This window comes from Pogona vitticeps, chromosome 1 (genome assembly GCF_051106095.1).
Source record: "Pogona vitticeps strain Pit_001003342236 chromosome 1, PviZW2.1, whole genome shotgun sequence".
NCBI lineage: Eukaryota > Metazoa > Chordata > Lepidosauria > Squamata > Agamidae > Pogona > Pogona vitticeps.
Window position 1 is genome coordinate 205031250 of NC_135783.1, and position 25368 is coordinate 205056617.

At 44.2% G+C, this 25368-nt stretch overlaps 1 protein-coding gene and 1 long non-coding RNA gene across 5 annotated transcripts in view; both read left to right on the top strand.

The window, feature by feature from the left end:
- Positions 1-25368, top strand: part of LOC144589585 (uncharacterized) — a 284446-nt gene that overhangs the window by 57450 nt on the left and 201628 nt on the right. The window lies entirely within an intron of this gene.
- Positions 4171-25368, top strand: part of STK39 (serine/threonine kinase 39) — a 132702-nt gene continuing 111504 nt past the window's right edge. Inside the window, exon 1 of one of the 4 annotated variants that reach the window (XM_072981822.2) lies at positions 4171-4514. In XM_072981822.2, coding sequence (XP_072837923.1) covers positions 4319-4514 — 196 coding nt within the window. In that variant the 5' untranslated portion in view covers positions 4171-4318. The remainder of the gene's footprint in view (positions 4515-25368) is intronic. The other 3 variants (XR_012081552.2, XM_072981813.2, XR_012081553.2) reach the window with 3 other exon arrangements.

Sequence of the window (25368 nt, forward strand, 5' to 3'; positions counted from 1 at the left end):
GTTTAGCTACAGGCCATGCTTGCTGGGAGATTTTGAGAGTGGAATGACAAAGAATAGTGTATCCAGTCTCTGTTTCTTTTACCCTACAGTCTCTCTGTTAGACTACATTTTGGGGGGAATGCCTGGGGCCACAGGGGAGTGTTATCCATCAATGGTGTCTGTTCCTAAGGCAAAAGTCAGGGTAGCTAGGAGAGGAGGTTAAAAAAGTCATTTGCACCTTAAACCTACACACAGACATTTGTTTTACATAACACTGATCTGCTGGGCTGATATGAAAAAGCAAATACACATGCTGATGTAAAATGAAAATATGACATTGACATCACAGGAAATTGACTGTCAAAATCCTACACATTTGGCCCCTTTATTCACAGATTATTACAGCCACAACAGTAGCTAAGCAGTTGCATTGCTATTCAGTGTCATTTCCTTCTACAAATCTTTTTTTTGTTATTGATAAAGCCCCTATCAAAATTAATAGTGCTGTATCCCATCTTTCCTAGTGTCTTAAATTTGGGGGGGGGGGGTTGTTTTATTTTTATTTTTATACAATGATTGTATTGAAATCCACAAAAGCAAACACTAAACTGCCACCATTTCTGGCAGTTGGCTAAGTTACCTGGAATCGGTAGGTATTCAGGTAACAAAAGGCTGTAACTCAGTGAACAGAGGTCAGGAACTTGATTAAATCCTTAAAAACAGTTAATACAGTGGGGTCTTGACTTGAGAACTTAATCCGTATTGGAAGGCGGTTCTCAAGTCAAAAAGTCTGTAGGTCAAGTCTCCATTGACCTACAGTGCATTGAAAACCGATTAATCCCGTAACAGGCCGTTTTTGTTCCATTTTGGTTTTTTTCTGGTCTGTAAGTCAATTCTCAGGCTGCAAGTCAAACCTAAATTTTGCGGCCAGAGAAGTCTGTAACTCAAAAAGTCTGTAAGTCAAGCCGTCTGTAAGTCAAGGGTCCACTGTACTCTGTGCTGGAGAATCAGTGCTCACTGCCAAGACCCTGAAGGAAAGCCTTGGCTCTCAGCACCCAAAGAAGGTAGAGCTTTTCTTTATGGTGCTGTATTGGAAAACTCGGGATTTGTGGGAGGCCACAGGGTTGAGGAATGTCTTGAGAAGGTGCGGTTCCGGGTACTCTGTTGTGATGGTAGCTGATAAGGATGCCGGAAACTGTGTTCACCTAATTAAGTTAAATTCTCAGGGAAGGAGGTGCCTATACTTTATGAGATTTAGAAACGGCTTTCAAGACTGGGTCTTGAAATTGCTGGCTCACTGCTTAAATGTTACTAATAAACAGACTTTCAATCTGATGCAGTGCTTGGTCTAGCCAGTGCCTTTCAGTTGTTGGGTAAAGGAGGGAAGTGCCCATGGACTTTGGAGAGGTTTGTGTGTGGTCTCTTGGTGAAGAGGAAGGCAAGGGTTATAGAGCCCTAACAGGATTCTTGGCCTGTTAGGAGAAGGGAAAGAAAGAGTGGTGGAGACCACAATATCATTTCTTTTTGAGGGTTTCCCATCCTTGATCAGACAGAGAATCGGGAACACAGCATTCACAGATGTTGCACTGCAAAATTTCTGAAGCACGGTATCAGGTTGGGGATGGTTGCCTCCGACAAACACGAACAAAAATTGCAACTATTTGCTTCTGAACAGCACCTAAAGAAACTGAGGTTCAAGTGTTCATGAAGCCCTGGCTCTCACCTGACCCCTAAGTACAGGCCAACCTGTGGTCATCTTCCAGCAGTATGAAAATTGTAGACATTTATACATGGGTTGGGGGTACTGCCATGAGTCCATTGCAGCAAAAACAGTGGCACCTTAAAAACTCTTAAAAAAATGAAGCTGGCACAAGCTGTAGCCCAAGAAAGCCCATATCGAATAAAACTCAATAAAAGATCCACAAGATTTATTTGCTGTTCTCCTTTATGAGCATCTCACATTCCCAGGGCTGGGTGCTCTTGTAAGCACTAATATGCTTCTAGTGGGTTGACCCTCCTGCTTGCCACACAGTCTGCTTCATCACAGGCCAACTTGCCATTTTGCCCGCCCCCCAGGGTAGAAGCTGCTGAGTCATATATGCAGTTATACCCACCATCTCTTGAGCACATTTAACATATCTGAGTCATCGTGATGGGTCCACTACCAGTGATAAGTGGCATTTTAAGTTCCCTCTGATCTCATTGTCTGTAAGACCTCCGTCCATAATGTCTTTGTTGTAGAGGACTGTAATAATAGTAAGAACTGCATGCTTTCACATAGATAATAGCAATCCTCCCAGGAATTTCTAAGTATATAATACTCAGAAATTGTTTACCAGTCTTTTCTGGTGGCACTCTGAGATTATGCCACTTGCCCAAGGTATCAGAGCACTTAACCCCTCCAATATACACACAGTAGATGATCTTACCTGGCACTTGTGCTAGAAGGCACAGTGGGGATTTGAACTCCCAACCTCTTCTCCAGCATACTGAGCTACACCCGCTTTATGTCTCCTGTAACTTGCTATATGCATCACTTCTTGAAGTAATGGCAGCCTAATAGGTGCCTTCAAGGTGCGTGAGAGCTACCATTGCCAGCCCCCAGTGAATTTCTATGTGTTTGGGGGGATTTGAACCCAGGCCACGAGGCCTCATCTGACACCCTGTCCACTAACCCGGCATTGATTCTTATGTGTCCTCGGTACATGTAGTATTTGTGTAGAACACTTAATGCAGCTGTTGAACAGCAATGGCTCCACACAAACGCTCATCTAACCGATGAGTCTTTCAGGGGCCAGGGGTCTCCTTGTCTTTTCTTCAGCTCTGCAAAGCACCACTTTCGCAAAGGGCACACTTGCACTGGGCCAAGAGTATGGATGTGAAAAGGAAGCAGGCAGGGGCTGGGGCTCCCTCTCTTCCCCCTGGGTTTGACAACGGCATATAGGGCAGGCGAGGGTCTTCCTCCTCCTGGGCCTTGAGGAAGGAAAGAGCTCCGCCTTGATGCTTTATTTACAGACACTTGGTCTTAAAATGACCCACAAACATGATGATGATGATCATCATCATTTTTATACCGCCCATCTGGCCAAAGGCCACTCTGGGCAGTTTGCAACATGAAAAACCAACAGGATTACAATACAACTTAATAAGAGACGGAAACAATAAAATGCAAATAAACAATATCATCAAAATATATAAATCTATTTACATAAAACATTCTTAACATTTAACATTGAAAATGTTTAAAGCGGCAGGCTGGGATCAAGTTGGCTCCCTAAGCTCAGCTGAGTCTGCAAGTATAAGGTGTTGGAATGCCTGCCTAAATAGACTGGCTTTTTGTGATTTTTTTTTTAAATTGCCATCTGAAAGGGGCCAAACGCTTTGCAGGGCGGAGTTCATTCCACAGCTGAGGAGCCAGCGTAGAGAAGGCCTGGTTTCTCATCATCTCCCTCTGGGGGCCTCTTTTGGGGTTAGCATCCTCAGCCGGCCTGTTTGGGATGTTCAAGTAGGATGGGTAGATCCAGTCAGATGTAGGCGTTCTGTCAGGTACTGAGGCCCCAAACCTTTTAGGGCTTTATAGGTCAGAACCATCATCACCTTGAAAGGGCCAAGCAACCCAGTGGAAGGCGGCCAGAACTGGGGTGATGGGTTGATAGTTACCCACCCCACGCGACCATCTGGCCCCCTGGTGTTCTGGACCTGCTGTGGTTTCCGTGACAGCCTTGGTGGGGAAAGAGAAGCGAGCAGCGGGAAGGGAAGCCTTCCCCCCCATTCCCCCTCACCGCCCTCCAGCAGGTGGCAAGAGGGCCCCAGAAGGCAGGCAGGCAGGCGCCAGTGGAGGGGGAACAGAGGAGCCCCCCTCTCTCCTGGGGGGGTCGGGAAAGGCAAGGCAAACGGGCGTCGCCGGGCCGGGCCCTTTTGGGGACCCCCTCCCGCAGGGCAGCCCCGTTCCCGCGCCTTCCTCGCCTCCCGCTCCTCTGCCGCTGGATCCCAGGCCCTCGCCCGGGAGCCCGACGGGGTCCCCAAGGGAGGAGAAGGGTCTCATCATCTCCCTCCGGGCTTTCCGAGGAGGGCCGCGGAGGCGCTCGCCGGCCGAGGGGGCCGATCCGAGACGGCAGCGGTGCTCGGCGACTTGTGCGCCAAGCGGGCGTTGCAGTTGCAGCAGCAGCAGCAGCTCCGCCTCCGCCCGCTCCCTCCCCCGCCGTGTGGCTGGCTGGCTGGCTAGCAGGCTGGCTGGGAGGGAGGGGGCGAGCCGCCGATGAGGGTGAAAGGTGCTGCCGGCAGGGAAGTTTGAAGGAGGCGGCCGCCTGCGCGCCCCGGCAGCAGCAGCAGCAACGTGATGGCGGAGCCCGGCGACTCGCCCGTTCATGTCCAGCAGCCGCAGCCGCAGCCACCCCAACCAGCACCGCCGGCTCCGGCCCCGGCTCCGGCTCCTCCGGCGGCCGCCCCGCCGACGGCGGCGGCTCCCTCGCCGGCCCCGCAAGCCATCGGCTGGCCCATCTGCCGGGACGCCTACGAGCTGCAGGAGGTGATCGGTCAGTGGCGGGCGCAGGGGCCGAGAGGGGAGGAGCGGGCGGGCGGGTTGGCGGGGCTGGCGAAGGGGGGAACACGAAGGCTTCGCGGCCGCCTCGCCCGCCGGCTCCGGGGCCTACCGGCGTTTGGCGCGGCCGGCGCCCCGGAGGCTCTCCTTGCGGCGGCTGCGCCCGGCCGCTGCAGGCAAGGGGGGCCCGCGGGGCTGGGCTCGCGCTCGTGGCCGCCTCGGCTCCCTCCTCCAGCAAGCGGCGGCGGCGGCCGCGGAGCGCCTTTCTCTTCCGATGTTGCAACGTTCCACGGGCCCGCTTCGCGCGCTCTCGCGGCGGCGGCGGCGGCGGGGGGGAGGGAAGGACACCTTGTTCTAGAACGCTCAGCATCCGCTCCCTCGCTGGCCTGCGGCGCCGGGTGCGGCGGCAGCCCCCGAAGGGGAGGGGCGGCCTCCTCCCCTCCCCCCTTTTCCTCTTGAGTTTTCTCCCGAACACAGTAGTCAAGGGACGCCTCCAAGTTCCTCTGCCACTTCTTCTCGGAGCATCCCGCCCCCCCCCTTGATAGGATCACGCCTTTCTTCGTTTTTTCCCCCCGTTGTAACGTTTCGCTTACATCTTGGAACTTATCTGCCAGAGTTCCATTACTTGGGACAATTTCCCTCACATCTCCCCTAACGAGGAGGCTGAAGGGATGACTTCCGTTTCTCCCTCACACCCCATCTTTTAATTCCCCCCCCCCGCTTCATTTTCCTCCTGCTTTATTGCTAAGCGGGCCTTTTACTCTGAGTAACGGTGCTGTTGGCCTTCATGTTTCCGGGGGGGGGGGCATCTCTCTCCCTTCCCCCTCTGCTGAGGGCTTAAGCTGGGGATGCAGGCGGAGGCTGTCAAGCAAAATCCAGAGAGGCAGAACGAAACAACACCACAGAAAAGGACCAAAAAAAAAACCCCACATCTTTTTGTCTGGTTTTGTTTTGTCTCTTTGGATTTCGCCTGATACGTTTCCACAGCCGAACGCTTGCAACTATGAATGTCACCCCCCCACCCCACCCGTAGGCTGCTTTTATGTCAAAGTGACCTGGGGTCAAAAGATGCTGGATCTTGTGCACTCTTCTTTTTTTAAAAAAAAATATCTTCTGGGGAGGTTATGTATAATGAGCTTGATTGAGGGGAGGGGGAAGGGGCGACTTGGTATTAGCGGGCTGGTAGCTGGTTGAGAGAGAACTCAGCTAAAATCCTGCCAATACAGCAGAAACTCTCAGCTAAACCCCGGGAGCCCCTGTTGCTTTTGTGCGCTGAGCGAGGCCCACGTTAGCAGCAGCCGTCACTGCTGGTGAGGGAGCACCGCCTCGGGTTCATCTTACAGCTGTTTTAATATTGATGGCTGCCAACTGCCGAGACCCTGAAGAGGATATGAAGGACGTCTTTGTAACAAAATCCTAAGCCTTTTCCTGGGCTCCGTTGGCCCAGGCATCTCCCGGGACGTAATATACATTCCATGTGGCTGTGTTTTGTAGGGGTGTGTGTGTGGGGGGGGAGGGGTACAGCTGTTCTCATTCTGAAACTAACAACTGTTAAGATTAGAAGAACCTACATCACTTGCTTGGTTTTTTTTTTTTTTTTTTTTTTTTTTTTTTTCCCTTGTGCTTCTTAGGATTTTAGTTTGCTGGTATGAGAGATTTCTGCTTCATCAGGCGTCTCACACTAAAATAGCGGAAGGAGGCATCTAAGCTGTCCTGTCTCTTATTCCAGCAGGGACTGGAGTGAATGCCTTTACTCAGTGTAGCCCGAGTTATTCAGCTGGAAAACTGATGTGGCATTAAAGGCCTTCTGTTTGGTGCTTTCTTCGTGCATATGGGTTTACCAAGCAAGAGCACTTAGGGCAATACAAGAATCTCATACATGCATACTAAGAAGTAAGCTGAGTCCCATGCGGCACCCTACCAGATACGTTAGCATAGGATGACACTTACATTACAGCCTTAACATGCTTTACTTACTAAGGAGTCAGCTCATTTGAACGTATACGTAGGATTGTGTGGAACAAGTCTAATTCTTGTCACAGGTTGAATTGGGTAGGGAAGTCAAATGACCTTCCTCTGTTTGTTAAAATATTCACAATTTTTACAATAATACACTATTTGATCACGTGATCACAAACATTTCATCACTGATTATTTTTTTGCTACTGGTTTTGTTCTGTTACAGAAAAAAACTTCAGCTGTTTGATAGAGGGTCATGGATTCACCTTTGGAGAGTAGGCACTAACATGTTGGTCTTTGAATTAAACTTAAATTCTACCTACCTACCTACCTACCTACCTACCTACCTACCTACCTACCTACCTACCTACCTACCTACCTACCTAAACTAGTGGCACTACTCCAGGCGACATACAAATGACATAATATAAACATGCTAAAGTAATAATAAAATAATAATAAAAAATGAAATGAAAAAGTAGGATCACTAATACAGTACTAAAAGCAATACAATTTTTTAAGTGCAGAATTTAATGATAATAGGCAGCAGACAACAGCAAATTCACAGGCACAAGAGAGAGAGAAAAACACCCAGTTATTGAAGACAGGATTAGTCCAGGGCAGGGCCATTAAATACCATTTAATTATATATTAAGGGCATTTTATATAACTGAACTTTTAAAATTTCTTTTTGCATTAAGAGCCTCTTTCAGTCCAGTCCTCTGTGTGTTAATGGTTTGCCTTACAAACTAAGATGGGAGCCTAGATGAGTCATCTTAAAAGTTAACCTTTCTGACATAAGATTGAAAGCTAAATACCTTCAATTTTTGAAGAATGATGAAAGAAAATTATGCAGTCTTGAACTGATGAAAATAAATCAACCATTGATCTTAGTTTGCTCAGATGTTTCTCATGAATTATATTTCCATTGACTGGTCTTATGGCACACTGGAGCTAAGAGACTTAACTTATTTAATTCATTAGTTCATAAATTTGGGATCAAACATTTGGAATTCTCAATCTGGGCTAAATTTTGAACAGTGTTTTATGAAGGGATGTTTGGGATTAATGGCATTCTTATAAAAGATCAAATATATCTCTTTATGGCTTCTACGTACTTGGATTAAGATGGATCTTAATTAAATCTGGAGGAATCTTGCTTGAATCAGCTTTAAAGATAAGTAGAAAAGCACTGACTGGAGCACAAAACATTTTATGAGGACAGATACAAGATAGCTGAGCAGTGCGTCTGGCAAATCACAGGTCCTGCTCTGAGTGGCTAACAGTGAGACGGCGTCGACCTTATGATTTGATGCTAGGTTAACAATTGTGACTTGTGACAGAAGCATATTTGACAGGTACAGATGCCAGAGCGATGGGATTTAATTTTCACGGGTCTCATCCAGATGACATTTAGTGTGCCAGTGAGGTTATTTTGTTTGGTTATTCTTGTGTAATACCATGTAATGACTTGGCATCGCCTTCGCTGCCAGTGAGGGTGGGTGGGGCAAGGGCCTCGGGCAGAGACACACAGCATTTGGACTGGCTTTTAAGCAAATACCTTGTACTTAAAACAAGAATGTGCTGTGTGCATTCACTGCACTGGTGAAGCATATTCTGGACTGTCTCTTAAAGGGTGACAGAGGGCAGCTCTCTGTGTGACAATGGCATACAAATCTTTCGCGGATTTCTCCGGGCATCTCAGTGCCTGTTGCTGCTGCATATCTAACAGGAGAAAGAAGGGAAACGAGAAAAGGAAGGGGCAGGCCGTTGGACCCACGGTCTCATCTCTCTCTCTCTCTCTGAGTACTTTTGGAAGCTGCTGAGCACAGCTAAAGAGGCTGTAGTCTTATTGCCACTCTTCAGATCAGGACCCTAGAAGTGTCTGTGAAAATGTGTCTGTGTGAGACACATTTTTGTATGCCAAGGGCTTGTCGATCTAGTTTAAGTTAGCCAGATGCAGGCAGAAAACTACCAGCATCTAGGATTCTCATGAACCTATTTTTAAGATTCTCATTTACTTCTGGAAACCACAGGGAAGGAGTAGAGCAGAAATCATGCAAGTCTTTCCTGGCTGTCCATTTCATGGATTTCTTAAACCATACTCTGGGATATTAACTGCACCGTGCAGTTTTACTTGAGAGCAGATGTTTCGCCTAGGGAGGGTCCTAAGCAGTTTTTCTTATCAGCTGGAGTAAGAATTGTAATTTGTTTAAGTTGCCTTTTTGGGATATGCAGAGTTTTCCATTCCGTGGTAACTTCCTGGCTGTAGTTCGCTCTAGTTACTTGGAAGAATTAGCGGTTTCTCTAGTGGATTCAAGGGCAGTTGTCCAGGGAGTTGTTAATACTGTATAGTCAGCAGACTGGTAGGTTGCCTATAACTTAAATGGAGGCAACGACACTTCTTTTCTAGGCTTTGGTGAAATACTCAGGAGAGACAAGGGTGACTGTTTGGTCTTTGACATGTGAACTTAATCTAAAATTGTGTTAGTTCTTGAGCAAAATGTTATCGTTAAAAAATATAACCCAAGCTACATACTCGACATCTGCCATTAATGTTCTAGTTTTGCAGGCACCATCTTTTCGGCTTTACTCAGATGTTGCTCTGGTTCATTTGAGTTCTACTCATGTGGGTAAAAGTAAGCAAATACCTAAGTTTATGCCTTGTTTATGTGGGCACTCTTTAAGTGAATGTCTAGTGAACGCTGAGCTTCTTTGCAAAATAAAACATATTATTTGTTGCCCGTATATTTTCACAGACACTTCCCTTCTGTGAAATCTTCAGCTTCATATAAGGTAGTTTGCATAAGAGTAAAGGAAAACAGTACTCCCGTAAGAGTTAAGAGGATTTTGTTCATCCACTACTGTTTATGTTGTTTGCCGGTGGGGGTGAGAGGACAAAAATATGTTTTCTGGTTCTCATCAAAGGAGAAAGAAACACGATGAAACCATAAAAGTGATCCTGATGATGAAAATATAGAAAGAAATACAAGAGCTCTCTTCTGTTTTCCACAGAGTGTTTTGCTTTGCTTTGAAATTTATAGAAATACTTCAGGAAGGGGTAGCACAGGATCTTTTTGGTAACAATAAAGCAGTTGGAAGAACTTGGGTTTCTTCTTCAAGTAAGAATGAGTAGAGAACCTTTTCTAATGAAGTTGTAGATACAAATGAAGTGGGTTATCACTGACGTGTTCTTCTGTTGCAAGATGTGGTTATCAACGCAATAATGAAATTACATAAAATAACATTGAACAAAAGCCTAGACTTTGGTTCTGTTAAACTTTTTGTCATTGTACGTTTGGAGTTAGACGGTGGTTGCTTTGCAAAGATTGATGCTGAATGTTGTAACCAGTTTCTCTTTCCTGACAGCTGCATCTTTATCCAGCTGCAGCATCCTTACTGATTGTATTGTCTGAGGAAACTGCAGACAGATGGAACTGGCCTTAAAAAGGCAACTGAGTGGACATTCATTCATAGGTTAAAGGAGAAGGGCCACTAAGTAGGGCCTGCCGTGGTTTCAAATACAGTGGTGCCTCGCAAGACGAGCGCTTCGTTTAACGATGAAATCGCATAATGAAGAAGTTTTTCCGATCGCAAAAGCGATTGCAAAACGATGTTTCCTATGGGGTTTTTTCACTTTGCGATGATCGGTTACCTGCATCGCTAACCGATTATCGCAAAACAGAGATTTTTGCACAGCTGATTGGCGGTTTCAAAATGGCCACCGGGTTAAAAAAAAAAGCTGCCCACTGTTTTCTGGGATGGATTCCTTGCTGCACGGGCAGCGAAAATGGCTGCGCTATGGAGGATCTTCGCTGGACGGTGAGTTTCAAGCCCATAGGAACGCATTAATCGGGTTTTAATGCATTTCTATGGGCTTTTAAAAATCACTTTACAATGTTTTCATTCTACAGCGATTCCGCTGGAACGAATTAACATCGTAATGCGAGGCACCACTGTATGTGCATGTAGTGACGTCCAACTGCTGAGACTAGGCAAAAAAGGGGTTGGACCAATTAATGGAAGACAATTAGAGGCTGCAGAGCATGAAGCAGCAACAGACCTGTAGACGGCCTCCTGACAGATCTGTTTTGATTTATATTCCTGCATCGAGCAGAGGGTTGGACTTCATGGCCTTAGAGACCCCTTCCAACTTCACTATTCTATGTTCCTATGATGCTAAGCCTACAGTCAGTCTCATATTTCTCAATATTTCCTTTACCACTTTCTGGAGGATACAAGTAGGAGTGTGTTCCTGTACTGAAGTTCTCTTTTTTGGGTTTACTACAGCCAGCTGATTGGCCCCAGTGGGAACTGAATCGTGTACTATAGAGGCCTTTGGAATGAAATGAATCTTAGGTTTTTAATTCTGTTATTGAAGAATAAGCAATACCCAGTATTTGTATAGCACTTTGGAGTGTGTTCAAAAAACGTGGTAGATAATTCCAGGTAAAGAGTTTGAGGAGACAGAGTTCCTACTCCAGTCCTCTGAAGATGCCGGCCACAGAGACTGGCGAAACGTCAGGAAGACCAACTTTCAGAACATGGCCAAAGAGCCCAAAAAACCCACAACAATCAGTTTGAGGAGGCTTTACCCAAAGATGAGAGCTACAATGAACCTTCTGTTGAAAAAAAAGTGTGACTCCATCATTGGAGCTAAGATTAAACAGAATATTGGGAAGTTTCTGTTGCCACAAGGAGCTCCATATCATGCTCTGGGATACAAAATGGGGCCAGCTATATGCTCTGGGATACAAAATGGGGCCAGCTATAAGGAATGTGGTGATTTTCACACCTCTTGTCCCTCAAATCTCCCTTTGTCCTGTCACTTGCCTATTGAGGTAGTGGTCTCTTTAAGTCAGCAGAGGAACAAATGTGTTTTCTTTAACAATCTTCACTCATTTCCTCTCTTGGTTTTTTGTTGCCACCAACCTTTAGCTGCTTCTATGTTTTGTACTGTATGTGGAATAATTCACTCAGACCCTTCTCACACCTTCCAGCTAGCTAGCCTTTAAGTATTGAACTCAGCACTACTCCGTTTACATAGAACAAATATATTGAATTTATTTTTATTTATTTTAATAAATGTTGTTTTATTATATTTAGTATTTTACATTATATACATTTATTATATAAATTTATCTTATAATGGTGAGAACTTAAATACATAAATACAAGAAATCGGGCCTTCTCGGCGGTGGCCCCTCGGCTGTGGAACACCCTCCCCACTGAAATTCGGCTGGCACCCTCGCTGGGCGTTTTCAAAAGCCAGCTGAAAACTTGGCTATTCAAGCAGGCCTTCCCTTCAGTCAATTAAGTCATTCTTATTTTTCTTCTTTTCTTCTTACCATCTTGGGACTCTTTGTTTTAAATTAACTGTTAAAATTGTAAATTTATGATATTATATTTTATATCGTTTTGTTTTTTAATGTAAAACTGTATATTTTAAATTGTTTTTATCTTCTAAGTTGTGAGCCGCCCAGAGTAGACTATGTCTAGATGGGCGGCATATAAATAAATAAATAAAGTCTCAGAAGTCTTTCACTAAGGTCTTCATGTTATATAATTTGAATACCATGTCGTAGACATATTATTGTAAATGAACATATTCCACACACTGTAGCCAGTATCCCTGAAAATAAGCCATAGTATGATTTTCAGGATGCTCGTAATATAAGCCCTACCCCAAAAATAAGCCCCATTTAAGTTGAACTCCGCCCTCCACCATTGTGCAGCAACCAGAAGAAGATGACATGACCGTATTTGAAGAAATGTAGATTGTTGCACATGAAAAAAAAAAAAGCATCCCTTGAAAGTAAGCCCTAATGCATGTTTTGGAGCAAACACTGTATAAGACCCTGTCTTATTTTCGGAAAAACACAGTATTTTCCCCCTCAATCTTTTCAGGGAAAAAAACAGCTTTGGAAAAAAACAGGAAAAAAACCTATCCCCCCCCCCAGTTTTTTTGTTTTTGTTTTTTCCAGGCCTTCCCATCTCTCTAATTTATTGTACATCAGTTTATTTATTATATTTATATACATTTTATTTATTTTATTTTTAAAACAGTGTCATTCACCAGTTATGTATCGGCAAAAGCACTGGTACCAGCAGTGGTCACAAGAAAAATGTCCCAAGTAATATGGGGAAGATACTGGAGATTCATGAGAACAAGCCTGCATTTTGAATAGTTGTTGGAAAACTAAGTCACAACTAGGGTAGGCCCACTGAACCGGTGGGGATTTAGTGAATCAGCTTGCCAAAGTTTGATTGATTTCATGGGCCTCACTCTAGTTAGGCAGCAATGGACAGGTTATTGACGGTCTCCTATTTTCCTCCTGCATAAGTCGAGTTCCATGTTGGTCTTTGCCAGCAGCCATCTTGCTGTGCTTTATAACCTCAATATAAACGTCTTAAAGCTTAGAGTACTTAGGGAGGGAAAAGCATTACTCCCCTCTCTCGCCATTTCTTCGTTTCTTAAATAGAAGTGTCTTTTTCATAAGATTCCAACGTATTCCGGAAAGATTTCCAAGTGAAGGTTTGAGGAGTAATTGACTTATTGATTAGGCTGTAACTTATTTGTTACAGCATTTGTGAGGTTAATAATTCCACATGATTCCCTGGGTAGTTTACCTGATTTAGCTAGATGGAGTACCGTGTGTGATGAATTAATATTGGCTTTATTCCTGTCCTGTGATTAATACCAAGTTGTAATTAGTCTAATAAGCTTATTCACATCTCAATACTCTGTGGACAGATGTGCTTCGTTAACCTTCTGATAAGATTTTAAACCCAGAGGTTTTAGGAGAAGTACATTTAATGATTATAAGGAAGCTTACCAGTCATGCGTTTGCAAGAGACGATAATATGGACTCTTGCGTGTGCTTGCTGGGTGCAGATATTGGACAGCTACTTTTTAAAAAAGAATTTGTTATGAGACTTGTTACAATGTCAGAAAAGTAACTTGTTACAGTTTGAGTTATAAAGGCAAATCAGTTTGTCTTGGAGTGATATTGCCACTCTCCAGTGTGTTTCCGTAGCGAAACAGGGATTTGAATCCAGGTCTCCTGAATCCTAGCTGAAACTAACCAGCACACCACACTGGCTTTTGGGTAGTTACAGAGCTCATTATTTTTCTGCTACTTTAAAAACAACAACAACACAGGATTTCGGGGCTTTAGAACGCCCCGAAAATGTTTTTGAAAGGTTATTAGGAAATGTTAGCTCTCTCCTCTCCCCCCTCCCTCGTTATTTTTGACAGTTGTTATGATTCCAGGCATACTTGTTGGCCATTTGTTACTTCTGAGTGTAATGCCCCATCTTTCTAGCTAAGAAGGCATGCATCTTGTGTTAGTGCTAGTTGGTGTACATGCATGCATGTGTACAGTTAGTTATGTGCTGCCTTTGTTTGGAAAGTGCTATTAAGGGTAATGGGAGAGGGAAGCGCAGTCATTCATGAACTCCTGTATCTCTCTCACTGAAATGGAGTCAGACTGCTCAAGGGTCCAGCCATTCCGCTTCTTGCATTCAGTTCACGAGCTTTCTCCCAGGGTTGTGCCCCATATTAATTAGCCAGAGGGACGTGCTTCAGATCCTCCCTGTGCTGGAACTTGCTTTGCTTCAGATGGATAGTTTGCAATTCCTGCCTCAACCTCCAACATAGATTGTAGGCCTTCCAAGCTTCTTGCCAGCGCTGGTTGGAGAAGCCTTTGCAACCAACCTTCAAAACTGCGGAACTATGGAAACCGAAGCTAGCCATCATCTGTCGGAAGAGGAGTACAGTATTAAGCAGAAAGTGTTAAAGAGAAATGCTCCTCTCAGAGTACAGGGTCTATACACACTGCCAGGTCCTCAAGCCTGCCTGGGAATTTTGTCCAAGAGTGCCTTCTGCTTCTGTCTAAGCGTATCCAAGGTAGGTTTTGCTGGTCCGTGGGAACAGAAGTGAGTTCTGTGGCTCAATGTTGCTTATTATTTTGCCTTCTGGGACTCTGCCCTGCTCCTGAAAACAAATCTTTGCCCTATGCCAGCAACAGGATAGAGTAAGGTCAGGGTGTCCTTATTTGGGGTCCATTCCTGCTCTGCTAGATAGTCTGGTTTGCTTTCCAGAACTGCTTGTGGATCTCTGCTTTGGGAACTTAACTCCCTGCGCTGTATATTTGCTGTGAGCAGTTTTAGCCTCCGGGAGGAAGAATTGTTTTCTGGGTTTAAATTATTTATTAGCCGGTTTTAAGCGGCGATGCTCCGTCTGCTCCTCCGCCTCCAGTTCCCTTTTTGTTGGCTCTGGTGTGTTACAGCAGCAGTGAGCCTCCCCCCGCAGTGAATTCTGATGCAGAAACTTGGGAGGGGGGAATACCTACACCTTTGGCTCCCCCCCCCATCCTCTTTGTGCACCCCTTTCTTTCTGCTGGAGATTGAGATCAACTCTGTAGTTAGACCAGAAGCCTTTCTGATTCTCCGGTGAGGTAAACAAAAAGGGAAAGGTAAAACGTCTCCTTTCTAGCCCGCAAGTCCCTTGCTGCTTTAATACATTTTAGAGCTGATAAGGGATGTCAGTGAAAGGAGACACAAGTTTTCTACTGGCAGTCAGCCTGGAAGGCTAATTAACAAGAGGAAGGGTTAGTTAGTATTTTTCCAGTACCTCTCAGGGGAATAGGAAAGCTACATTTAGTGCAGGTTTTTTTTTTTTGGAAATGGACCATTATTTATTTTATTTATTTATTTATTTATTTGATTTATATCCCGCTCATCTGGTAAATCTATACCACTCTGAGCGGCTAACAGAAACATATATACAATTATAATAAAATAAAATAAATATAAATAAAATAAATTAAAAATCAATTAACAGAAAATGACAAAAATCATAAATAATTGCAAATAATAAATAGATAAAGAAGAGAAAAATAAATTAAGTTAGATTAGGTGCTGGCAGGAGGGAAGGCCTTGACATAGAGCCATGTTTTTAGTTGAGTTTTGAATGTACCCAGCGTAGGGGCCGCGCGAATCTCAGGAGGGAGATTGTTCCAAAGGCGAGGAGCCACCGCCGAGAAGGCCCGGTTTCATGTCTTCTCCCTCCGGGCCTCCCTCGGCGTCAGGCTCCTCAGCCTCACCTCCTGGGTCGCGCGGGTGGTCCGGGTAGAACTTGGTGGGTGAAGGCGTTCCGCCAAGTATCGAGGTCCCAAACCGTTTAGGGCCTTATAAGTGAGCATTAATTTCCAGATTGTTGTCCCCATGAAGCTTGTCCTTCTCTTTTCTTTTAGCAAATCAACTTTACTGGATATATAAGAGAGGTATGGAAGTTGACTCTCCTAAAAAAGACGACGTAGTAAACATGAAAACGATCCCATCTCTTTTTTTTCTGATTTAGGCCTTTTAAGCCTATATGGCTAAAAAGGAAAAAAAATACTCACTTTGGATTCTGTGCACTGGCCATTAATATCTGTCCAATTTGTACCTATCATTGGAGCATTTTATCCAAATGTACCTACTGTATTTACTTGCTTATCACATCTTTTTTTATTTTCATCACTGGGACAAGACTTAACAGTTTCATCAGGATGCCTGATAACAGTGAGATAATGGCATCGAGGGGTGAAACTGTAGGATGGCACTAAATGTGTATATATAATTTCCCTTAGGGGTTCCTGCGTTAGAGCTGGCTGAATAGCTCCATCAGTTACATACCTTAGCTTGGGAATTTGATTTCCCCACTGCGTCTCCTGCGAGTACAGCCGGCCTGCGTGGCCTTGGGCGAGCTGCACAGTCCCAGGGTAACCTCAGAAGAAGGGAAGGGTCAATCACTTCTGAGTCCTCTTTAGAAAATCCTGAGAAGAATTACCATAAGTTGGTATCACCATGATGCCATATAATTATTCATTATTCCTGTGTTAGTCTTTTACAGCAGAAACAAAAAAGAACTTGGAAAAAACACAACACATTTATTATGACATAAGACAGTTTACAGAATAGGAGCCCGCTTTGTCAGATGCATGGGATTTAAATGCCCTCTGCTCTACTGTGTGTAGACTACACAAGCCTGGTTCTTGTTACGTGCTGCCAAGTCAGAACCAACTTATGTTGACCCTAATAGGGCTTACAAGGTGAGATAGCTAAGGAGTGGTTTTACCAGTTCCACGCCCCCAGTGAATTTCCATGGCTGAGCGGGGATTCGAACCCTGTTCTCCGGAGTCCTAGCCCAGCACTGTCCACTACACCACACTGGGTATCTCTTAGAATTGCAGTGCCGGAAGGGACGCTACGGACCATCCAGTTCAGTCCCTGCCAAGGAGGCACAGGAAGCCTAGCCAGCAGAGCAAGGGGTGAAAGCCTCTGGGAACGACAGTCCAAAAATCCCTGCGTCACCCAAGGTTGGGAACCAGTGTTGTAATGGATTGAATAACCTAGTGTTTGTTTTTTTCATATTTAAGGTGTATTAGAATACCTGCTTCCTGTGTCTAAACATACATAGCTAGAGTGTAGGATAACTTGCATCCTTTGAGGAAGAAAATATATCAAAGATTGTCCTTAATAGCCATTGTAAGTTCTGTAAAAGTTGTAAAATGGCGCCCACGTTTTCCCCTCAACCTAATTTTTAGGCCAGAATCTGTTTATGGGTTGAATAAGTATGATTGAGCCAAGGTTGGGAAAAAAAATAGTTTATTTAGTGCAGTGTTGCAAATGTGTGACTGTATTTGTGGAATCCAGATCAAACGTGCTCAGGCTGCCAAGCCATGGTAAAACTCTTAAAAATTTGTTACAATGTATTGGTCCATAACATCGGAATGAAATAAATAAAAATATTTGGCAGCATCAGCTGAACAACATCTGCAGAATAAAGTAGCTTGAATCTAATAAGGAAGCAGCGAAGAACGCAAATCAAAGGGGGAAAAACGCTTTAAAAGGTCAGTTAAAAATAATTTGAAACACAGCGTTAAATCCATTTGACAATCCTAACCACCGTAAACCCGCTGATTGAATGGGACTTGTTACAGCCACCCTTATGGAAGTCCCTTTGATTCAGTGGGTCCACCGTAGTGGTGATTAACAACTTGACTTAATATATAGAATTTCAAAGAAATCATTTGGACAGCATCTGCCACTGAGAAGGCCCTGGTTTCAGGGTTTACCACTCTAATGCCTCTTGCTGAAAGGTCTGTCGGTAAGTCTTTGAAGGCTGATTTTAAAATCTCGACAAGTTCAGGTAGATGCAGGCAGTCCTCCAAATAACTTGGTTCTAAGTTAGCAAACATGATTCAAGCGGCTTGTCCGTGGTGTCAGACTTTCTGCTTAAGGAGTAGAATGTCTAAGGAAGGGGACACTTTCAGAAACATGAGCAGCAGATGGATACTACGTACAGCAGGGGCGCACAATATTCAGAGGCCACACACCTATCTGAACCCTGGATGACCACTCCTGTTCTTACTCTCCCAAATGTTTTCTTGCAAAAACAGAGGATGGGGTACCGAAAAAAAGGCCATTTGTCCCTTCTAGTGGATTTATGTTTTTAAAAAATGAATTGAAGGTGATGGTAGAATGGGAGCCCCGGGGTGCTGGAGGCTGCACAAAATGTTTGAGAATTGCTCCACATCTCCTCTACAACAACAAAATCTAAGCCGGTTTCCTCCAAATTTAAAAATTTTGGGATGTTCTGGGGGAACCAGAGATGCTGGGGCTGTATTTGGAGCCTGGAGGACCATATTTTGTCTACCCTCTTGTTAAGACTCCTAAAAGTTGAATGCACATATTTACTGTAAAAAAGATGAAAGGATGTATGGCTCTGACCTTATCTACATGAGGACAAGTTGACAATGTGCTTCTCTGTATTATCATGGATGAAGTTTGCATCTGGAGTGGGTGGCACACCGTTTCAACTGTCCTCAAATACATGCGTCACCGTAAGATGGTTAGGGGCATCTACATATGGAAGGAGAACATGCCTGAAAAGAAGATGAACACATTTGCTTAGAATCTAATATATTGCCATTCATCAAAACCTGTCTTGGAGAATTTAAAATATGGGATGTATCTTTGTTTTTTAAAAACAGTGCGATAGCAGAATAGGATGGTTGGCATTTTTCTAATACTTTCCAATACGAGTTTTTTTGAGCAATAGCAGTGGGTGGATTTTTAGAATGTGGAAAGGTGGCTGAGTAGAAGGACAGAGCCTCGTGGCGCAGTGGTTAAAACGCTGTACTGCAGCTAAAACTGTGCTCATGACCTGGGGTTCGATCCCAGGTAGCGGCTCAAGGTTGACTCAGCCTTCCATCCTTCTGAGGTCGGTAAAATGAGTACCCAGCCCCCTGGGGGGGCAATGTGTAGCCTGTATAAGTAAATTGTAAACCGCCCCAAGAGTGCTTGTAGCGCTATGGGGCGGTATATAAGTCCAATAAATAAAATAAAATAATAAAAATAACGAAAATGCCATAAGTTTCACTCATGTAGCTGAGCTTGAGGAGGTCACCCCAGATTTGCTGGACAACCCTTGCCTAGGCAGATGAAGAACTCGGTGGCATTACTGCTGTGCATTGCGAGTCATTTTCAGGTCACGATACTGCTTTGTGGAACAGTTGGGTTACTGTTTGGAATCCTGCAGTGATTAACACAGTTGTTTAGTCTCTTGTTCTGGAGTAAATTAAAGAAATGAGAATCCTGGGTCTTGTGTGGATCAGCGGTTATCTTTCTTAATGCCCTTATTATCTGGTTTCATCCTTTGAGTATGCTTGCATTGAGAGGTTGAGATGAGTCCACGCATGGCTACCTTGGTTTAATAAACACATCCATGTGGGAAAAAGGAGTGAAATGATAGAAGAGAGTGATATGACTTGTTTCTCCCCACAGGAGCAGAAACAGATGTTAGCGCCTGGAAGAGGGGAGTTCTTAGTGCAAGATTAGTTTGATGCTTGATTTTGCAAACATGGAAGGACAGGCTCTGTCACCTCTTTGCAATGTTAACGTGTTTCCAGCTCTAATTACAGTCTGTCACCAATGCCTGTTTCTGGCCAGAATGTTTAAATGTTTTCAGCTAGCGTACTTCACTTGACACATTCTGGCAGTAATGCTTTGGAAAACGGCTGACAGGGGGACAAAAAGGGCCTACTCACATCTACTGATGTGACCATCTTATTTTATACCTTTCCTTTCTTTTCTCCATCATGGAGCTGAAAGTCTTACGCCCGGAGTCTTCTGGGTGGTTTCCTCTCCAGGGGTTGTCCAGATACAGAACTGGGGAGTACAGGAAGAGGGCTCCACCATATGCCCTCAGACCATGGGATGCTCTGTTTTAATTTACTCCCAGTTTCATCTCGTATTTAGAGCCATTCAGGCCGATGAAGATAAATGAAGGCTATAAGGAATGCTTATTGCCTGTTAAGGAACCGACCTGAGCTACAAGTGAGTGTTCTGGGGAGTCCGCTATAAGGAAATGAATGGAATGACACCTCATCCTTGTGGTCCCCGGCAAGCCACCTTGGGAACTTTACTCCTCCTTCTCCCAAAGTAGATTTTAATCCTTAAAATAGCCATTATGTGACAAGCATTTTTAAATTGTTATAACAGTGCTCTGAGAGGAGATATGTTTTATTTAAAGCAAGAAGCCGATAGCATAGCAAATAGAACAGAAGTCGATAGTAAAACGGCAAAAAATGAGAGAGAAGCTTATTAAACAGACTCCCGAATAAGAGATCTAGCTTGACGTTGCTCACCGTACCAGGAACCGGAGGCTTTGAGCAATCCACTCTTAGTCATTAATAGCACTCTCCCACCATCCACTTGGAGCATGAGAAGTTCCCTCTTCCCGCAACTGTGCACACTTCCTCTCACTTTGCGTTTGTGAAGTGAATCATTTTCCTATTACATGAAAGGCTTATGTAATCAATTGCTAGATAGTGAATCTGGAACTGGAGGTCAGGAGAAAGAGAACACACAAGAGGTTCAGGAGCCAGCTGATGAAAAGTGGAATATTTCCATTTCCTCTGTGTAAAACAGAAGGGGACTTCAGAAGAACAATCTGAAAAGTACTGTTTTGTGTAGTTTGTTAAATGCAGATGTTCAAGGTTATGGTTTACCTTGACAAGCATCTTCCATTTTCCACAGAGAACGCATGGTTTTCACTGATAAGAGCATTTTTTCCGTGCCAAGGAGTAATGATTTCTTTGACCTCCCGTGAAATGGTTATGACTTTATCAGTGTTGCCATCCTGCTCACCTAAGGCAGAGGAAGAGGGGTGACTCAGCAGACAAGTAACAACGCGGTGGGCTGACTTTAAAAAGGAACGCTCTGCTTCTAGCGAATGCTTCAGAGACAGAAATGTGTACTGTAGATTGTTCTTTTCATTCTTGTTTTTCTTTTAGCTGAAGTGTGAGACGGGAAGCACGGAGTCAGTTTCAATTGCACATTGTGTAGAAGTTGACCTCAGCCCCAGGGTGGTTTGGTTGGGTCAGCCTTTAATGACTTCAAAGCAGTCCCATTGCTTAAAGAAGCAAATACAGTGGTGCCTCGCTAGACAGTTACCCTGCATGACAGTTTTTTCGCTAGACATTGACTTTTTGCGATAGCTATAGCGATTCGCAAAACAGTGATTCCTATGGGGGAATTTCACTGGACAATGTTTGGTCCCTGCTTCACAAACCGATTTTCACTAGATGACGATTTTGACAGCTTTCTCTGCGCTCGCAAAACAGGTGTTTTCGGGACCTAAGCTTCGGAAAACAGCGATTTAAACAGCTGATCGGTGGTTCGCAAAGTGGCTTTCCTATGGCCGATCTTCGCTAGACAATGACGATTCTTCCCCATTGGAACACATTAAACAGGTTTCAATGCATTCCAATGGGGAAATGCTTTTTCCTAGACAATGATTTCGCTAAACAGCGATTTCAGTGGAACAGATTATCATCGTCTAGCGAGGCACCACTGTACAGAGATATACATTTCAGGTATATCTTTTTAAGACACATGCTTCCATTTACAGAACCCTTCCATTTACCAAACTGTCTTTCATTCTATAATTTAAACATTGAATATGAGGGAGCATCTATACCGTTCTCTCTCAGTCATATAACCTCAGACCATCCACTCCGTTTTTTAGCTGATGGTGAAAGCCAGCTGATTCCCAGTTTCATGAAAGCTACCATCCTTTCATATTTCCTGGGATTTGTATATATCTTCTGTGCAGTTCTTATGGACCCACCTGTAATTTTGTACATTTTTAAAGCTGTCATCATTTCCTTCATCTACATTACTATTCCTTCAATTTCTTCACGGGGCTTAAAGTATCAGTTTATAATATATTGTAAACATTGCTTTACCTCTGTTAAGGATTTCTTGCTTGGTCAAGTGGACTGATGGGGCAGGTGTTGTTGTGGGGTTTTTTTTTGGGGGGGGGGGTTACTGGCTTCTTTACACTTATTGCAAGGTTGATACCTTGCATTTACAGTTCAGGTTCCCTCCCCCCTAGCTGTACCTTTTTATCTTGTTGATGTGAATGCCAGATTTATTTCTAGTGCATGTGCTTCTTAATGAGATTATCAGACCCATTCATTCTGAGGATACAGGAGCTGCCAGAAATATATTTATCATGATGTGATTAGCCTACTTACCCGCTAACACATTCTGTCAGAGGTATCAGAAGCAGGGTGAACAGTGGTGGCTTACGAAGACCTCATGTCTTCCACTGCTCTACCATGATTCCACATCTGTCAGCTTTCAATATATGGTTTAAAAGTGGTTCCATTGTTTGCTGCTTATTCTAAGACCGCATGGGGAAAATGTGTCATGTGGTTTATAGGAAGCAGAGAGCTGGAACAAGACACTGAGATGCAAGAGCAGGGGCCAAAGCAGGAACAGACACAGGGGCTCAGGAGCAGCAAGATAATAAACAAACCACAGCAGGACCAAAAACCTTTGTTGCTGAGGCCAGTTTTGGGAGGGAGAACTGCTCCTTAAACAGGCCTACCCTCCAGGTTTCCAGGTGAGCCTCATGAGTGGCCCAGCAGCTGCTACACAGGCCAGGGCCTGGGGCTGCAAACACCGAGTAACAGCCTGACTTGGGATCAGGCAAGAGAACTGTTGAAGGAGATTGGTGCAGTCTTATTCCTCACATTAAAGTTTCTTGGCCCCCCTCCTGCATAATCCACCATATAATTCAGATTCCTGTGAACCCACCTTCTTGTTAGAGCAGCAATTTATCTGCCCAAATGGCCCTCCTGTTCGTTGCCTGGGTATTTGTGTTTCACAATTGGGTTAAGATTTTTGAAACCCGGCCTCTTGGTATATATTCTGTCTTGTTCAATTAAAATGTATTTTGCAAACAGTACCTCTTGTCACCAGAGTGAACGTAAGGCCGAGGAACCTGTTCCCGTGGAAAGGCCTAGAGAAGACAATCAAGTGATGGCAAAAGTGGGGAAGAGATTAAAAACCCCAAGTATAGATAATAAGAGCCATGCTGAGAAAATGAATACAGTATAGGAGTGATACTGACAGAAGTGGGGCAGAGGTCGAAAGTGAAAAATGCTAGCAGGAATATTTAGAAATGCATTGCGTTACGAGAAAGTTGAAATGACAATACTAGGTGAGGAATATGTGTTGGAAGCCTGATCCAGCAATGAGCAAAGTATAGTCAATGGGCCAATTCTAGCCTCACAAGGGCTCACTTGTGCCATCCAGCATCCCTGGTTAATTTTTTAAAAACTTCTTTTGTTTGCTCAGAATATTGCCTGAGGGCATGGGAAACAAACCTCACATGTTTGGGACTGTCGGGCACTCTTCCCCAATCCCAAATATATTTTATAAATGTTTTCTGGTAGCTGGAAGCTGGAAGGAGGGGGCTTTTTGGTAAAAGGAAGTGTTCCCTTAAAAAAGGAAAAACAAAATTTCAGGGACATGTGAAGCACAGCAGAAGAAGTGGCACCCCCACCCACCTCACAATTCTTTCAACATTGGATTGGCTAAATTGTCTGGGAATCAATTTCCGGATCAGAACATGTAATTGTTTTAGTGGTGATGAATTGGAGAATACTTGTAAGTGTTCCATGTATTAGATATTGGGGCAGGAAACTTGGCTTCATATCTTACATCCAATAACTTGCAGTTGGCCTGTATAGCTGCCGCTTAGACGGTGGTCATCAAGAGCTAGGAAATGCTGAACATTGCACAAGCAGTGGAAACTCTACGGTTTGGCTTCACAGGAAACTCAAAGCTTACAGTTAAAGAACTGAAATGCTGCTTTCCTCATTCTCAAAAACAGCCTTGTTGTATTTGTTTAAAAATGTACGTGCCACCAACTGATACGTGATTTCGAGGTGGTTTACAAAAACTAAAACTGTAAATATGAGAAAACCGGTCTGTAGATAAAAGCAGGATTGAACGGCAGAGTTCTGTACTTAAAATAATGAACAAGTTTTTAAACTGCTGAGTATTTTTTGTTTTTTAAATAGAAGGCCTTGCTTGTTGTCTAAATGTTAATACCAAGCATCCCTCCCCGGAGAGGGAGGGGCACAGCTGGGGGGGGGCTTCTGCTGATAATACCCTCAGTCTTGTTATAAGCTTCCCATGTGATGAAGGGGGTGTATGGAGAAGGGGGAATGGCTTGCTGACCTTAGGAAGCATGGAAGTAGGCTTGTAGGCATTGCCTGCCCTGTATCTTTCTTCTAACTGCTTTGCATCGGGGCCTCTCATTGCCATATGAGCAAGCTGCACTGTCCCCGTTGCACATCCTACTGGTTTTGGCTCCCTCACTGTTAGCAATATTGATTATGTGCCATCAAAAGAATTCTGACTTATAGTGACCCATTCTAGGGTTTTCTGGGTATACAGTATTCAGAAGTGGTTTACCATTCCCTCCTTCTGGGTGTGCTGTGGGACTGTACAGCTTGCCTAAGGCTAGGCAGGCTGGCTCTTCTCCCAACAAGCAGAGTGAAGAACCAAACTCCCAATCTCTGGCTCTACAACCAGGTACCCAACTCACAGAACTATCCAGCTGGAGCTTTTACTGCTGCCAGTGGAAAGCTGACAGAATGAGTCTGAATCCACTGGTGCAGGTAGACTAAGAGTGTTTAAATAGCCGAAAGTTACAATGGGAAAACATGGTTTGTTTTTGGCTTGTAAATTCTAGGTCCTTTAAGCCATGGCTTTAACAGTTCCCATTATCCTCATTTTTGGAGTAGAATCTTGGGGATCAGTCGTCTTGGGGGCCATAAGAAAGCTTGTACGCAACCCAGGACCACTTAGTGTACTTTAATATGCAGTCTTGTGCCAGTGAAGCATGGCCCTGACCCTGTAGACTAGATCTGGTAAGCAAAAAACATTATCCAGGCTCAGGCTGGAATCTGGATTTTCCTTTAATATCTCCTGTTTAATTGAGCAGGAATTCTGGGTTGTACAATGGGACATGAGGAGAGAACTACAATAGTACAGTAAACAGGCAGGCTATGATGAGTTTGCATCAAGCTGTAGCTGTGCTTGTTTTGTTTTGTTTTTTTAAACCCCCAAATTGATAAAACAGCCCATTTAGGATTTATTTATTATTTTGCAAGAGCAGTAACCCTTAAACAAATGGGCTTTGTGTGCTTTGGAACTGAAAGAACAGAATGTGATGGAATTTGAGCACCGAGCTCTCGTTGCCTTTTCAAACTTCAAAGCTTCCTGTCCTGGTGTGTTTGTCTGGTAGGCAGTGCCAGGGAGGACCTCTCAGCGGAGTGAAAGGTACCTTTCTCCTGAGTTGCTTGGACACATTAACGTAAGCAAATGGTGTTGGGAGATATTAAAGGATGATGACACGTCTTATTTCTGCACTATCGACATATGTTCTAAGTACAGAAGGACATAATGTGTGCTTTACACACATAACTCCTTTTGGAGGCTCGTTTTCCAGGGATCCTGTCGTCAGGGACAGGGTGGAG